General features: G+C 41.9%; 1 protein-coding gene across 3 annotated transcripts in view; it reads right to left on the bottom strand.

Moving 5' to 3' along the window:
• The window catches only part of fam171a1 (family with sequence similarity 171 member A1), a 265170-nt gene extending 249790 nt beyond the window's left edge, over positions 1-15380 (bottom strand). For all 3 annotated transcript variants that reach the window (XM_070881331.1, XM_070881332.1, XM_070881333.1), the window contains exon 1: positions 15186-15380. In XM_070881331.1, coding sequence (XP_070737432.1) covers positions 15186-15288 — 103 coding nt within the window. In that variant the 5' untranslated portion in view covers positions 15289-15380. The remainder of the gene's footprint in view (positions 1-15185) is intronic.
• Positions 15381-15739: the final 359 nt, after the last annotated feature.

The following is a 15739-nucleotide window of genomic DNA, read 5'->3' as shown; positions in this document are numbered from 1 at the left end:
ATTGTGAATATCAGTAGTCCCAGCACTGATCCTTGCGGGAGCCCACTTCCCATCTTCTGCCGCTCTGAATATCTTCCTTTTAACCCTACTCTCTGCTTTCCGTCTTGAAGCCAGCTAGCTATCCATGACTACTTTCCCTCTGACTCGATAACTTCCCCCCTGACTCGATAACTTTCCCCCTGACTCGATCTGCACTGACCTTATTTATTAGTCTGGTATGTGGTACTCTATCAAAGGCTTTTTGGAAATCTAGATATATTGGATTTACTGCATAAACCTTGTCTACTCTCTGTTATCTCGTCAAAGAATTCAATGAGGTTTATCAAGCAAGACTTTGCCCTTTTGAAATCCATGCTTACTATTCATTATTATATTTTTGCTTGCTAGATGTTTTTCTATTTTCTCCTTTTGTAAGGATTTCATTATCTTTCCAACCACCGATGTTAAGTCGACTGGTCTGTAGTTCCCTGGACATGTTCTATCTCCCTTCATAAGTACAGGGATAACATTAGCTATCCGCCAGTTCTCAACACTAGATCTTTTTCTAACAAATTATTAAATATGTGTAATAGTGCCTCGGCTATCGCTTACCTAGATTCTTTTAAAATGTGCAGATGCAATCCACCAGGAGTTTTATCCTTTTTGAGTTTGATTAATTTATTTAATATTTCTCTTTTTATTTTAAATACAGTTATATCATTTCTAATCTCTTCTTCCGATGTCACGTCCACTCAATCCGTCTCCCTGGTAAATACTGAAGCAAAATAATTATTTCATATTTCTGCCATTTCGCTATCGCTGCCTGTGAGTTTATCCTGTCCGTCACTTAGTAGCCCTATTCCCATTCAGACTTTCTCTTATTTATGTGCCTGTAGAATCTTTCACTATTTTGTTTTATGTTCCTTAATAATTTAATTTCAAAGTTCCTCTCTGCCTTCCTAATTTTTTTATGACTTCTCTCCTAATCTCGTCGTATTCTCCCTTGTTGTCATGCGCTCCCCTGTTGTCATGTACCCACCCCCGCTGTCATGTACGCCTCTTTCCTTATCCTCAATTTTCCCTTACGTATTTATTCATCCTTAGTCTCATTAAAAAAAAACTAAATACTAAAGTGGAATGTATTTTTCCTGGACTCTGTTGAACAGCATTTTAAATGTTTTCCATTGCTGCTCTATGTCATTGTTTGCCAATATTGTTGTCCATTATTATTGCAGTTGCTCTTCAATTACAATTAATAGTTTTATATATTTATATAGAATCATAGCAGTTTATAACACTAAAGGAATCTTTGCCTTAAGTCACTCCCTGTGGTGAAATTCCAATGCTCCAACAGCAGTCTCTGCAAGAAATTTCCCTTAACTTCTCTCCTCACTATGATAATTATAATTTAAAATTGATGACATATCATCATGGACTTCCCAACCATAGGAAATAGTCTTTCCCTATTCACTCCTTCAAAATCTTTTCTTCATTTAAAAAACCTCTTAAATATCTTAGCCTTCCCTGCTCCAAAGGAAATTGTTCCAGTATTAAGTCTCTCTTCAGAATGGTTTCTTATTCCTGGTATCATTCTGATGAATCTGTTCTTTAACTTTCTATAATGGGGTGACCAAAACTGCACACAGTACTTAATTTTGGACAAACGAATGTTTAAAATAAATTCATCATTAGTTCTTTACTCTCATACACTTTATTGATGTAATACCATATTCATAGTTCAGTATGTATAATAGGATGTGGACAGTGTGATAATTAGCGACCTTTACATATGACCAAGGAATTGCTATTTAGATATTCTATTGAGGCCTGCCTGTTGTAACTAGGTCACTGATTCTAGGATTGTGCTCTCAATTACATTCAAATTCCTTGAGATCAATGGGACAAGTCTAATTTATCTATAGTCCTGAAAACTAGGCAGATCAAATTCATATTAGTTACATCAACATAACTGAAATTTACAATAGGATTGCAGGGCCCAAGTTTCGAGCCGCGCCTAGAACGGCGCAGTCCCGACCTGGATGCCCGTTTTTCGCGCCACAAAGTGCGCCTAAAAAAAAACCTCCGTATTCTCCACCTCCCTGCAGGTCCTCTGGCCCTCGGCGCAGTGCAGCACGAGCTGTAGGGGGGTGGAGCCAGGTCCCTGCGCTGAAAACAGTGCCGGGACCTCTGCACATGTGCGCTACAGTGGGCACGCAAGTGCAGTAGCTCCAGGCGCCCGAAACTGTGTGAGAGGGGCCCGAAGCACGCAGCCCCTAGCCCTGGCCGAATGGCCTCACTGGGGCTGCGTGAATAAAGCTCCTCCCACGGCCGGCTCCTGCTTCCTCCCGACCCGACTCGACTCCCGCTTCCCGCCCCCGACACCCACCCCCCCCCCCGGACCGGACCTGACACCCACTCCCCCTCCCACCGCACCGGACCCGACACCCGCTTCCCCCTCCCGCACCGGACCCGACCAGACACCCACTCCCCCCCCCCCCGGACCGGACCTGACACCCACTCCCCCTCCCACCGCACCGGACCCGACACCCGCTTCCCCCTCCCGCACCGGACCCGACGCCCCCGGATCGGACCCGACACCCGCTCCCCGCCCGCCCCCCTCCCCGGACCGGACCCGACACCCGCTCCCCCCCCCACCTCCGGACTGAATCCGACCTGACCTCCCTCTCCCTCCCCCGGATCCAAACCGAAACGACCTCCCTCCCACCACCCCCCCCCGACCTGACCCAATGCCACCTACCTGTAAATCTGGGCCCGGCCCGTTCAGCCACCCCCCCCCCCCCAAAGTCTCGGGCGCGGCCCGTTCAGCCACCCCCGCCCAATCTCCTTCTCCCCCGCCCCCCAAATCTCCTTCTTCCCCCCCCCCCAAATCTCCTTCTTCCCCCCCCCCTCATCTCCTTTCCTCCCCCCCCTCCCTCCCTCCCTCTCAGAAACATAGACACTGACAGACAGAGAATGAGAGACACACAGACAGACAGAGAGATAGAGACACTGACGGACACACTGAGGGGGGCATCCCAGCACGCTGTTGGAGGGCTCCCGGTGCTGCAGTCGGTAAGTAGAAAATGTTTTATTTATTGATTTTTTTAAAATTATTTCTTATTAATTTTTTTTGATTGATTTATTGGTTGATTTATTGATGTATTTATCATTTATTATTGATGATGGCTCTTTATTTGTAATACTGAAGTGTTTAATGTTTGTAAACTTCCCTTTAAACACCATCCCCCCCCCCCATTCCCTACGCCTGATTTTCTAAAGTGTAGACAAGGTTTTTCGAGCGTACAAAAATCTTCACTTACTCCATTCTAAGTTAGTTTGGAGTAAGTTTTCACTCACGAAACTTTGAAATCAGGTGTAAGTGGCCAGACACGCCCCCTTTTGAAAAAAAAATTCTGTTCAAGTGAAATTGTTCTAACTGACTAGAACTGGAGCAAACTAAATGACGAGAATTCCGATTTCTAAGATACTCCGTTCTCCAGCAGTTGCTCCTAAAAATCAGGAGCAAATCATGTGGAAACTTGGGGCCACAGTATCTACACCAATGCAACCAATACATCAGATTTTTACACCACTGGTACTATGGCAACATAAACAAGGTACTGTTGAAATGCTGATATATCTAAAAGATTAAATATGCAAGAGAAAGACAGAAATATAACAATATTCCCTCGGCACCACCCTGAGGTGTTTTACACAATAGCAAAACATACCCACGACATCACTAGAATTTTTATTATGTTGATTAGGCTGAGGTTGCGGTTACTCAGCATCCAAACAACCCAACAACCCCCAGTCTTGTTTGTTGGTTAGTTGCACTGGTTTAAGGAGTAGGGCACACTGGTTTGTCTGAGAATAGTGGGTTCAGTGCAGGGAGGGAACATTGTGAAATTCAATATTATGGGCAGAATTCGCAGCTTGGAACAAAAATAAGATGCTGTCAACATAACCTTACTTGCGTTGGTTGCCACAGCATAGAGACATGGCAAAACAGTTCATGCAGTATAGTTAAAAACACAAATGTGAAACCAGTCAGTCAGGGACAGTCAAATGGAAAAATTGTTGTTAAACCACAGATACTGAAACAGGAGTAGAGACTGGAGTTAAATAAGGTTTGAGGAGAGGAGAAGTTGGACCCGGGGTGGGGGGAGGAGGAAGAGGGAGAAAAAAGGAATGGGAGATGTGAAAATTCTTCTTGACTCCATTACTTTGACAAATGTTATATCAACCTGCGCAGTGTGTTCCATTTTCCACTCTATAGAAAATCTTTGTAATAGCAGCATCTTCTCAGTATAGTCATACTGTTGATCAATTATTCACATATTTAAAACAGTACGTAATAACACTCAAGAGAACTGAGTAGCTTCTCGAACACTAAAATTTGCCAGTTCTGACAAACCTGCTGTGTAAATTTCAGTTTTATTTCAGATTTCAAACATGTGCAGCTTTTTCTTTACATGCCCAAACAGCAATTAATTGAAGTGATCTTTGTAACTTTCTAATTTAAATGAAGATGAGGAGAAAAGGCCTGATTTGGAATGTTTGGAAGGATAGTGATGTCTAGCAATGAAATACAAAACAATAATTAAAATCAAGGGTGTCTAGTGAAGTCATAGCACAAATGCATGCACAAAATCCTCAAGTTTTCATTACCAGAAAACCTCAATTAAGTTAATATCCTACATCTTTGCCAGATTTTGGTGATACTTCATCTTCAAGGTGACGGTTCTGTTCACTATTGAATATCTAATGCTGGTTGCAATTTATGTTGGTGGTATAATTATTTTAATAATACAGCTACAAGAAATGGGAAGTTGCAAGTATAAAGCATTATGCAACTGCTACAACATCAGTAGAATGTTTTTTTTCTTATAAATATCAGCCGTGGCTCAGTGGATAGCACTCTTGCCTCTGAGTCAGAAGCTTGTGGGCTCAAGTCCCACACAAAAAAAAAAATCTAGGCTGACGCTCCAATGCACTGTTGAGGGAGTCCTGCACTGTTAGAGGTGCCGTCTTTTGGATCAGACGTTAAACAGAGGCCTCGTCTGCTCTCTCAAGTGGACATAAAAGATCCCATGGCACTATTTCGAAGAAGAGCAGGGGAGCTATCCCCGGTTCCCTGGCCAATAATTATCCCTCAATCAACATAACAAAAAAAAACAGATTATCTGATCTTTATCACATTGCTGTTTGTGGGAGCTTGCTTGTGCGCAAATTGGCTGCCATGTTTCCTACATTACAACAGTGACTACACGTCAAATTACTTCATTGGCTGTAAAGCGTTTTGAGACGTCCGGTGGTTGTGAAATACGCGATAGAAACTCAAGTCTTTCTTTCATTATAATATAGGGAAACAAAGCTTAGAATATATATAAAAACTCGATAGTTAACGACAGACTTCCACTTCAGTTTACTGTTCAAAAATTGAGTCCATTTTCATGTAACGCTTGTGACAAATATTCAAAATAAATCTTCATACAATGTACTGTACTTTATGGATTATCAAAAGGAGAGAAAGGGCTTTTTTATTCCTTCACTGTATTCAGTAAGATTTTGAACCAATATTTTCTAAAGTTTCTGTTACTGGGGGTTGCAAACAAACATCGCCCATAGCTCCCAAAGACAACTGTATACAGAGGACCTTGTTCACTTTAAAAGCTGAAGGAAAGAAACTCTGATTATCAAATGTTTGGCATGCTGGGATGGAAACAGCACTCCAACGACGTGTCAGCAAAATGGAATTTGTTTATGGTGAACTCTAAATTCCATTCATAATGAAAAATTGCTAAAGTCCCTGATGACATCAAAATGAATAAAACAACGATAATGTTACAATTAAGTTATTGCCTTGTAAATTTCTAGCATCGGAGTAGTGTACATGGATCATATCGATTTAAAATGTATTATCTTACCAATTCTAAACATTGTAGGAGTAAACAACAAAGTGCAGTTTTTAAATAACTTGATCAAATAATATTTTTCGGGTACATACATATACAGTCTTTGGTTAGTATAAAACGTTAGCTTTTAAATACAGCCGTACTATAGTCATTCATTGGCTGTACTGAGCAGATAAAAGGCACTATCTAAATGCAAGTTTTTTCTTTCAACATGGAATAGACTTTACATCTTAGGTAGAAATATTTTTGAAAGCATTCATTCCAGTTTATTTACGGGAATATGGTTTCCTTTTAAACTAAAGAACATAGTCACATTCAGACGAATCATTTAAATGTAAAGAATAATGAAGTGGGTTGTTGGAAGAGAGTTTACTTGAATTAGTATTGAGAATGCAATTTAAATTGGAAACCAGCTGAGATATTAACTAAACTAACTTGTTGCTTCCAGCTTTAAATCAATTAGCGTGGTAAGGAGTGTAGCAGATAATTTAAATCAGGTTTTATCGCTAATACAGTATATGTAGCTAAATCAGGTATTTGACCGAGTATGCAAATATCATAATTGTCTTTATGTAGCATCATACACTTAATGAAGTTATGGTAAAGCAAATAAATCCTCACTCTAAGAATGACAGGTGAACTGGTTCTTGAGTCTAGATTTCCACAACAGTGAAACAAAGATGTAGTGTGATTAGGAAAACCACAATTTTCAGTAACTGTGCTTACTGGTAACTTGAGTAATGCACAATTTGACAAAATATTTGCAAGCCTATTCCTCAAACAAGTAATATTTAAGGTACCAAACTACTGTACACCATTGACAGAGTTTTCATTGTCTAATGCCATTAACAAATGGACTCAAGTCAAAAACAATTTAGTTTCTCAAAAACATTCCACCCCTCCCAATAATAATTTTAAAATAATTTGCCAAAAGTTAGGCACTTATAAGTTACCAAAGTTTGGCAAAGACCAGCATCAACAGAAACTTATTAATCTTGACAGTATAATTACAAGAAAGTAACTCTGTTTTCTTGGCGCCACCGTGTATAATCCTTTATAAACTGACCCCCTACTTCCCAGCTGAAACACAAGAGAACGCCAGTCACTGCTGCTCCCAGAGAACAAGAAGTTTGATTTTAACGCAAGTAGACAGTGAGCATCAGACTGGCTGCCGGACAGGCGGGAGCTGGATGGAATATTCAAAATAGATAGGAGAATGGGACTGGACCAGAAGGAGATCAATTATACTCCCAGAGCTACACTATCCTTCACCACAATGACTAGATTAACCCCACTACTTTCACTCCCCAATAACCAAGATTTCTGGTCTTATACCTGGATTAAAGAAGTCAGTACATTACTGACAAATCATTTTTCCACTTTGCCAGATCATACACTTTCCCATTCCCCATTAATTTTCTTCCATTTCTATAGACCACTATTTCCCCAAACTTCTTCCTCCATTCCTCCCCTCACCTGACATTCACGTGTGTGCTTTCCAGCACTATGTAACAAACAGAACCAAGAACTTTAGCTATTTTGTTTTATTTTCTAGACTGTGGACTCCCAAGACCAATTGTAGTGTCTATCAACCCTCAAGGATTGAAACTGGGACCTTTATTGTCTATAAAACTCAGATGGTAAATGTATCTTCCAGCATAAAACAATCAGCAGAATTAGATCAGATTTTAGCTAATTTTCATAATTGCAATGTATTTGCTTCATGGGTTCTTTGCTTAAGAATTCACAGCAACACAATGCTATCAAGAACTAGTTGGTTTATTGGGCCGAAAATTGCAGGTTGGAGGTTTCCTTCGTACGAACGCCTCTGACCCGGAGAAAATCTACAAAACTATCTGTTGGTCCCGGAGGAACGTAGGATTCCGGTCCGAGGCCTTCACTTGCTGTGCAGCGCACGGGAACCTGTCTTCCACGTACGAACGCATCTGCTGGAATCACGTAGGCCTGGACCACCAATCATTATGCAGTATTCTCATTGATAAAAATGGGAACTCCGTTTGTCCGAGCTCCCATTACTATCAATGAGAATAATCCCCTATAACAAGAAACACAGCACAATAAATTAAATTAAATGTAATTAAATGTTTTAGAAAAATAAATTTTTGGAATTTTTTTTTATGTTAAAAATGTTAAAAATAAACTTACCTTAATGGTCAGGGTTGTTAATATAAAAATGAATGAAGGACATTTGCTGGGCATGAGTTGGGCAAATAGCCCAATCTCTGCCGTGCGGATGTCCTTCCTATGGGGAAGTGTAAGATCGCTCTGAAGAAATTTTGACAGATCGGAAAAGCCGGTTCTCGGCGCATGCACATAGCAACACAAAACCGGCTTTTGTGAGGTCTCATCGGGTGCGTGCGCCCTTCGTATGCACCCGACCCAGTGAGGCCACAAGTTTCGGCCTAATAACAAAGGTTTAACAATGAAACTACACATTACCAGTTCATCCACTAGGCTCACATCCTGATCGTGGATGACTTAGACTCAACTGACTAGGGTTTTATTGAGTTTTGTGAACATCACATGACTGGCTAAGCCACTCAATGCAACAGCTCTACAACTATTTTAAGTAGAACAATAATCAAGTGCCCCCTGATAAAAGGTGGGGGGGGGGTCACACTCCAGAAACTTTTATTCAAGTGGCCCCTTGTTTTTTTTTTTTTTTGAGGACACCAAAAACACAAATTAACAATTCAACATAAAGCGAACCTTTGTTAAATCAAATCAAATTAAAATTCTGTTCCCGGTTGAAATGATGCACTCCACTCCCTCCAGCGCCCACCTCTCACGGAAGGCCGTGAGTGTACCGGTGGACACCGCGTGCTCCATCTTCAGAGACACCCTGGCTCGGATGTAACTGTGGAAGAAGGGCAGGCAGTCGGGCTGAACGACCCCCTCGACCGCCCGCTGCCTGGACCAGCTGATGGCCCCCTTGGCCATGCCCAGGAGCAGTCCTACGAGGAGGCCTTCCAACCGGCCCGCTCCCCTTCTCACAGGGTGCCCAAAGATCAGGAGCGTGGGACTGAAGTGCAACCAGAATTTGAGGAGCAGCCCCTTCAAATATTGAAAGAGGGGCTGCAACCTCGCACATTCAATATATACATGGAACACAGACTCCTCTAGACCGCAGAAATTACAGGCGGCCTGGGATCCTGTGAACCGACTTAAAAACTGATTGCACGGCACTGCTCCACACAACATTCTCCAGGCCAAGTCCCCAATAAATAGGAGGAAAGACTCCTGCGTATAGAGCACTCCACTGGGGACCCCCGCCTCCTCCGGGCAACAGCTCTACAACTATTTTTGTAAAAAAACAATCAAGTGCCTCCTGATTAAAGTGGGGGTCACACTCCAAAACCTTTTCTGGTGCCCCCTGTTTTTTTTCCCCCCCTGAGGGCACCAAAACACAAATTATACAAGTGCCCCCTGGCTAAAAGGTTGGAGAGGGGTGGGGGGGTGGCACTAAAACTGAAAACTTAAACAAATTAAACTTTTGACATGGTTCAAATAAAAATTTGGTTCTGGGGGTGATGATGCACTCCAGTCCCTCCAGCGCCCAGTTCTCATGGAAGGCCTCGAGTGTATCGGTGGACACCGCGTGCTCCATCTCTAGGGACACCCTGGCTTGGATGTAACCACGGAAGAGAGGCAGGCAGTCGGCCTGAACGACCCCCTCGACCGTCCGCTGCCTGGACCGGCTGATGATCCCCTTGGCCGTGCCCAGGAGCAGTCCTACGAGGGAGGCCTTCCGACCTGCCCGCTCCCCTCCACACAGGGTGCCCAAAGATCAGGAGTGTGGGACTGAAGTGCAACCTGAATTTGAGGAGCAGCCCCTTCAAATATTGAAAGAGGGGCTGCAACCTCGCACACTCAGTAAAAACATGGAACACGGACTCTTCCAGTCCGCAGAAATTGCAGGCGGTCTGGGAGCCCGTGAACCAACTTAAAAACTTAATGCATGGGACTACTCCGTGCAGCACTCTCCAGGCCATGTCCCCAATAAATAGAGGGAGGATTCCCACGTAGAGTGCACTCCATTGGGGACCCCCGTCTCCTCCAGGCAACAGCTCTACAACTATTTTGTAGGAAACAATTAAATCAACTGCCCCTTGAGCATACGCACAGGTGCACACATTACAATAATTAACTAGTTTACAAAAAAACTCAATCTTGGAGTGTCAATGTTGGCTCAGTGGTAGCATTTCACCTGAGTCAGATGGTGGTGTGTTCAAACTCAACTCCAGGACTTGAGCACTTAAGCTAGGATGGCACTTCAATGAAATACTGAGAGAGTGCTGCACTGTCAGAGGTACCTTCATTTGGATGAAACATTAAGCACAGGCTCTATCTGCCTGCTCAGGTGGCTGTAAAATATCCCATGCACTATTCAAAGCAGAGGGGTTTTCCTGGTGTCCTAGCCAACATTTATCAAACAAACACCACAAAACAAAAAATAACTGGTAATTTATCTTGCAGCTGTTTGTGGAACCTTGCTGTATTTAATTCCATGTCTGCCTACATAACCGTGACTGTACTTTAAAGATAATTCATTGATGGCAAATATTTTGTGGCATCTTGGGGACATGAAGGGCACGTTATAAAATGCAATTTCTTCCTTTATCAATGTCTTCAAGCACAAGTTCAGGCTCCTGTGGAATATTTTCTGTTGGTGGACATAAAAGTTTCCATGGTACTATTCGAAGAAAAGTTGGGGGAGTTCTCCCTGGTCTCCTGACCAATATTTATCCCTCAACCAACATCACTAAAACAGATTACGTGGTCATTTATCTCATTGTTTGAGAACTTACTGTGTGCAAATTGGCTACCACATTACAACAATGACTGCACATCAACAATACGCCATTGGCTGTAAAGAGCTTTGCAATGTCCTAAGGTCATGAAAAGCGCTATATAAATGCAAGTTCTTGTTTTAACTTGAACATCCTCCAGAAATCCAGGAAGAACTACAACAGTAAGATTCACTACTTTATAGCTTTAAGTTTTTAATGTCAAAATGAATTTCACTGATGTGCAAACAGAGACATTCTACAACACTATCATCCATCAATGATGCATTGGGGAGACATTTTATTGTGGAACTCACCAGAAGCAACTTTCTGTACATAGCAACCAGGCATTTTTAACAAGCAACACAATTGGGAGATCACATTCCTTTCTGCTATCACACCATGAACTTCTTATTAACAACACTCCAGAGACACAAATTTGTTATCTGTTACAGGGTATGAGATTTTATACTGCTAAAAGGCAATTTACCACCTTCAAAGAAAATTAATTAATGTTAATTAGGATGAGACAGTGGAGGTCCTCTGAAGTACAAACAATTGGCTCAATCTGACCACTGCAGTAATTGAATTACTTAGAATATAACACTTCTCAAATTAATGCAAGTAGCCATTTCTGGTATTGATTTTACACTTTATAAAAAAAGCACAAATTTAACAATTCAATCCTATTTTGCAAATTGCCACATTGCAAATTTAAAAACACATTTTCTTTCCATGCAATCCATTGGTCATGCTATCCATTTTCTGGCTGTTGAATTAGTCCTGTCCACCTATTGCATGGTGAATGAATATCTAGATACCACAATAGTGATAAAATAGTTGCTCTAGATTGCGCCCAAGTACGCTGCAAAGGTCAGTCAAGATCACTACATATATTCTAGATAAAAAGCAATGTAGTGTGTCTGTAGTACTCATTTTTGTTAACACATAAAATGGCTTTGCACACTCAGGAAATAATCCTGCTCTTCAGAAGGTCTCAATTTGAAATAGTGCTCGAATTATTTTCCTTACATTGTTACTCGAGCCAAATGTGAAAACTGTATTTGTTGTACCATATAATTCTGAAATGATAACTGTTCCTACCATTAGTTATCAATCAATAATGTTAATTTAAAAAAAAAAGAGATACCACAATCCACTTCAGTGAGTTTGGATAACTTAAAAAAAAGTTCACTTTTTAAATAAGTGGAACTACCTCTCCACAACAACATGGAAAAATATACACGTACATACTGCATATAAATATCAGGCTGCTAATCTGAACTAGTTGCTCGAACAAAAATACTTTGTCCCCTTAGTAAATATTAGTACAACTCACAGCATTATTTCACCCATGAAATCAATGTTGTTATCCATGCGATGTACAAGATCACCAAGGCATGAGCAAGAAGCAGCAAAACTAATGCACATTATCTAGTTGTAAGAAGTGTGGCATGCAATCATGGAGGAACTAGCCACCATACGATCCAACATTTTCATTGGGTTTTGGCTTGAGGGTAGAGCACATGGGGTGAAATCTGTCTCAAGTCAGTGGTAAAGAGAAGGAGGCAGAGTGTAAAACAGGTTTCTGATTAACTATCATCTGTTTTGCGTTCCCGCCCAAAGCACATTTCATCCCGAGATCTCGGCCATCACCAATACGTATTTAGTAAGCAGACAATAAAATATCACAGTTTCATGTAATATCATGAATATTTTCTTAAAGGAAGCCATTTCCATTTCCAAATATAATAATTGTAATTATAGGAGTTTCAGGGGTGCCCTCATTCCACCTTAGAAAAGAGAAAGGGTCTTAGGAGAGTGAGCCAGTTAGAGGATGTAGATTCTGACTCACAATTTTCTACATGCAGTGTTCATCTACTTGACTGCACATTCAAGAAGAGGCAGAATGTGGGCAAGGCACTTTCCTGCTCCTCCAAGGAACGGAAAGAAAATTTCACCATGCTCTGCAGTCAACAAGGGATGCTTGCACACTTCTTTGAACCAAAATTTTTATTTATCCCCTCAAAAGAGTTACTTGCCAATACACAACCCACGACTTCAACAACCCATGGGCACCACATGACATTGTCTCATCAATGACGAGAATTGAATTACTACTTAACATTTGCATGTATTTTTAGTTGACTAGATTACTTGTTTTGTTTTAGTGGTGTCCTCCTCCTGAGGGTCGGGGGGTTGGGAATGGGAAGGGTGCACTTGTAGTGATATTTGTTAACTTTGGGCTCCTGCCCAAGGTCAGCCCAAGTGCCCAAAGTCACTACAAGATAGAACCAATGCATGAGCTGTTTCAATGGTAAGTATGGACTTCTCTTCATGCTCCCTCACCCCAGATGGAGCAACTATCAGAAAAAGTGCCAACTCTGCCACTGGACTCAATAGCTATCTCCACAACAGCACACTGTGGCTGCTGTATGTGTATCAACAGGATACACTGCTACAATTCACCAAGCTTACATCTTCCAGCTCCACAACCTTAACAATAAGACCATTGGAATGGAATCATCTCCAAATTTCACTCCATGTCATGCACCATCTTTTGACTTGGCCACATGCCACTATTCCTTCAGCGTCAATATGTTCTAATAGTCACTTCTGACACCATCATTGGAGCAGCATCAGCACAAGGACTGAAGCAGTTCTGGGAGCCTACTACCACCTTCTCAAGGCAACTAGGGATTGGCAATAAAAATTGCCTACATCCCAAGAACAAATTTAAGAAATATACTCCATTCAATAAAGGACTATTGAAACTGAAACTACCAGGGAGCTTTAGAAATTGATTCCCCCCCCTCAAAAAAAAAATCAGATTGGTTTGCACGTGCTGTATATTCCCTGTGCAACTGGCCCAACTATTTGGCATTTATGGGTAATGAATGCTTAAATCCTCAAGAGATTGTATCTCCTTTATGTCTACTCAATATAGGTTATGATTCTTTCTTCTCTTTATGAAGACTGCTAAATATTTAATAGCTTTGTACTCCATTATACACAACCTAGATTTTGGTCACTCCTAGTGGCATGCTCATCAAAGCAATTCAACATTTTTGAAATGGTACCTATCTGCAAATCTTGCTTCATCCTCTTGCACTCAATTATAACAACCAACCTTGCTAAAGGAATAGAGAAATAACCAAATGGATATTATATTGGAATTTACTGTACTGCTATTAACTGGTTACCGTGGAGCAAATATAAACACAGGATACTCTAGTACTGGCAGCTAAATAAACTGTACTAGTTTATTTAGGCCAACATCATTCATCTTTTCAATACACATATATACTAAATTCATAATTTTGTATACTAAATTCATAATTGATGCAGCTTCTATAAAATTCTCAAGATTCACCTGCAGAAGTCAAGTCATGGATATATGGAGGACCCAGACATACAATTTCACTGGTATCCATCAGGATGCAGCAAAAGCAAGCTATGCTAGGCCCTAGATATTTATTCATTCATTTTTAATCTTCAGATGTATTGTATTTTCCAGTATTTAACTTTTATGACTATACTACACAAGATGTCTCGAATACAATATCATGGTTTATACCGATTTGATTTATATACACACACACATATATATATATATAATATATATTATGTACAGTATTTTTCCTGAAATTGCATGTTGCAGGAACCCACCTCACGTTTATGGCAGTGTGGTTGGATTCAGATGGTGGTTCGCTCATCCATATCTTTATCAAAAAGGGTTCAGAGCAAAGTGCAATATGTCAGAAACAAAACCACAAACATTTTTTTAAATTTTATAGGGCTGTGACTGTTTTTCATTTCGACACAACCGTGTTACAAGATGAGAAATCAATCGTGTTAACAAGGCGCTGGAGATTGGGCTTTAAAAGCTGAGAGCTGCTGCACCGAGCCTGTGCACGGTGACTTACAGTTAACCGGGAGGCTCAGCAACTGCGGCTGGGCTCCTGCGCTCGCTCAGAGCAATGTGTGCTTTTTACAGCCTGTGCTAAAAATACAACAAGGGTTCGCAATCATGCTCATTTTAACAATACCGCACATCCCTCTAAATAACATTCACAGTATTGACTTCTTTCAACAAAAATGCCTCAGACCGCCCTTTCAAATAAACGAATACAATATTTAAAAAAGGGAAACGAGGTGAAATGATTGTAGTAACTGACTTCTCGGGTTGGAGCCAATCTCTGCAGCATCCTGATCTCTCACATCTCAGCGCTTTTTCTGCAACTTAAAAAAAAACACACTTCTTTGTGTCTTTATATCTGAGAGAGAGAGAGAGAAAGCTGAAGAAAAGCCTTTGGAGGTTTGTGTGGCGACAACCCGCCGATCACAGGCACAGTGGCGATGCTCATTGTTCGCCCTCCCTTATCCCGGGGCTTTTTGTTTCAATGACAAGAACGGACAATAAAAAAAAAGGTCTCGCCAAAGGCCGGCGAGAAAACAAGAGCGAGCTGGAGTGACTTACCCTGTGCACGCTGGCCGCGCAGGCTTTTAGTGAGCGCTTTCCACACATTGCAGCCCAGCAAGCAGAGCAGGAGAGCGGCGGCCCGGGACAAGCGGCACATCATTCAGTCAGAGCAGCCGGCCGCCAGTACCAGTCCCACTGACGGCCCGTCCATATTCAATGCTGCTGCCCCTGCTCTCTCTACATCTCCAGCTGCTGTGCTCCAGCCTCAGCTCCTTTAACCCTTCCCTTTCCTCTCCTCCCCCGCCCAGGCAGCTGCTGCTGGAGCTGTGGCGCCACCCACTGCTCATTCGGCGCTTTTGTTTTCCAGTGCCAGGGGTTACTTTGATAGCAAGTCCCCCACCCTTCCAGATCCTATTACTGACAGTGACCACTGCCGAAGTGAGCCTTTGGCGCAGTAGTAGCATTCACTCCTCTGGGCCAGAAAGTGCAGGTTTTGAACCCTATCCCTCCTCTGGGCCAGAAAGTGCAGGTTTCGAACCCTATTCCAGACTCTTCCATCGAGTGCAGTCGGAGCTCCAGCTTTGACATCCAGCGTGATGCTGGTACCCCTC

This window comes from Pristiophorus japonicus, chromosome 5 (assembly GCF_044704955.1).
Source record: "Pristiophorus japonicus isolate sPriJap1 chromosome 5, sPriJap1.hap1, whole genome shotgun sequence".
In the NCBI taxonomy this organism is placed as follows: domain Eukaryota; kingdom Metazoa; phylum Chordata; class Chondrichthyes; family Pristiophoridae; genus Pristiophorus; species Pristiophorus japonicus.
This window is presented reverse-complemented; position numbering and strand designations above follow the sequence as displayed.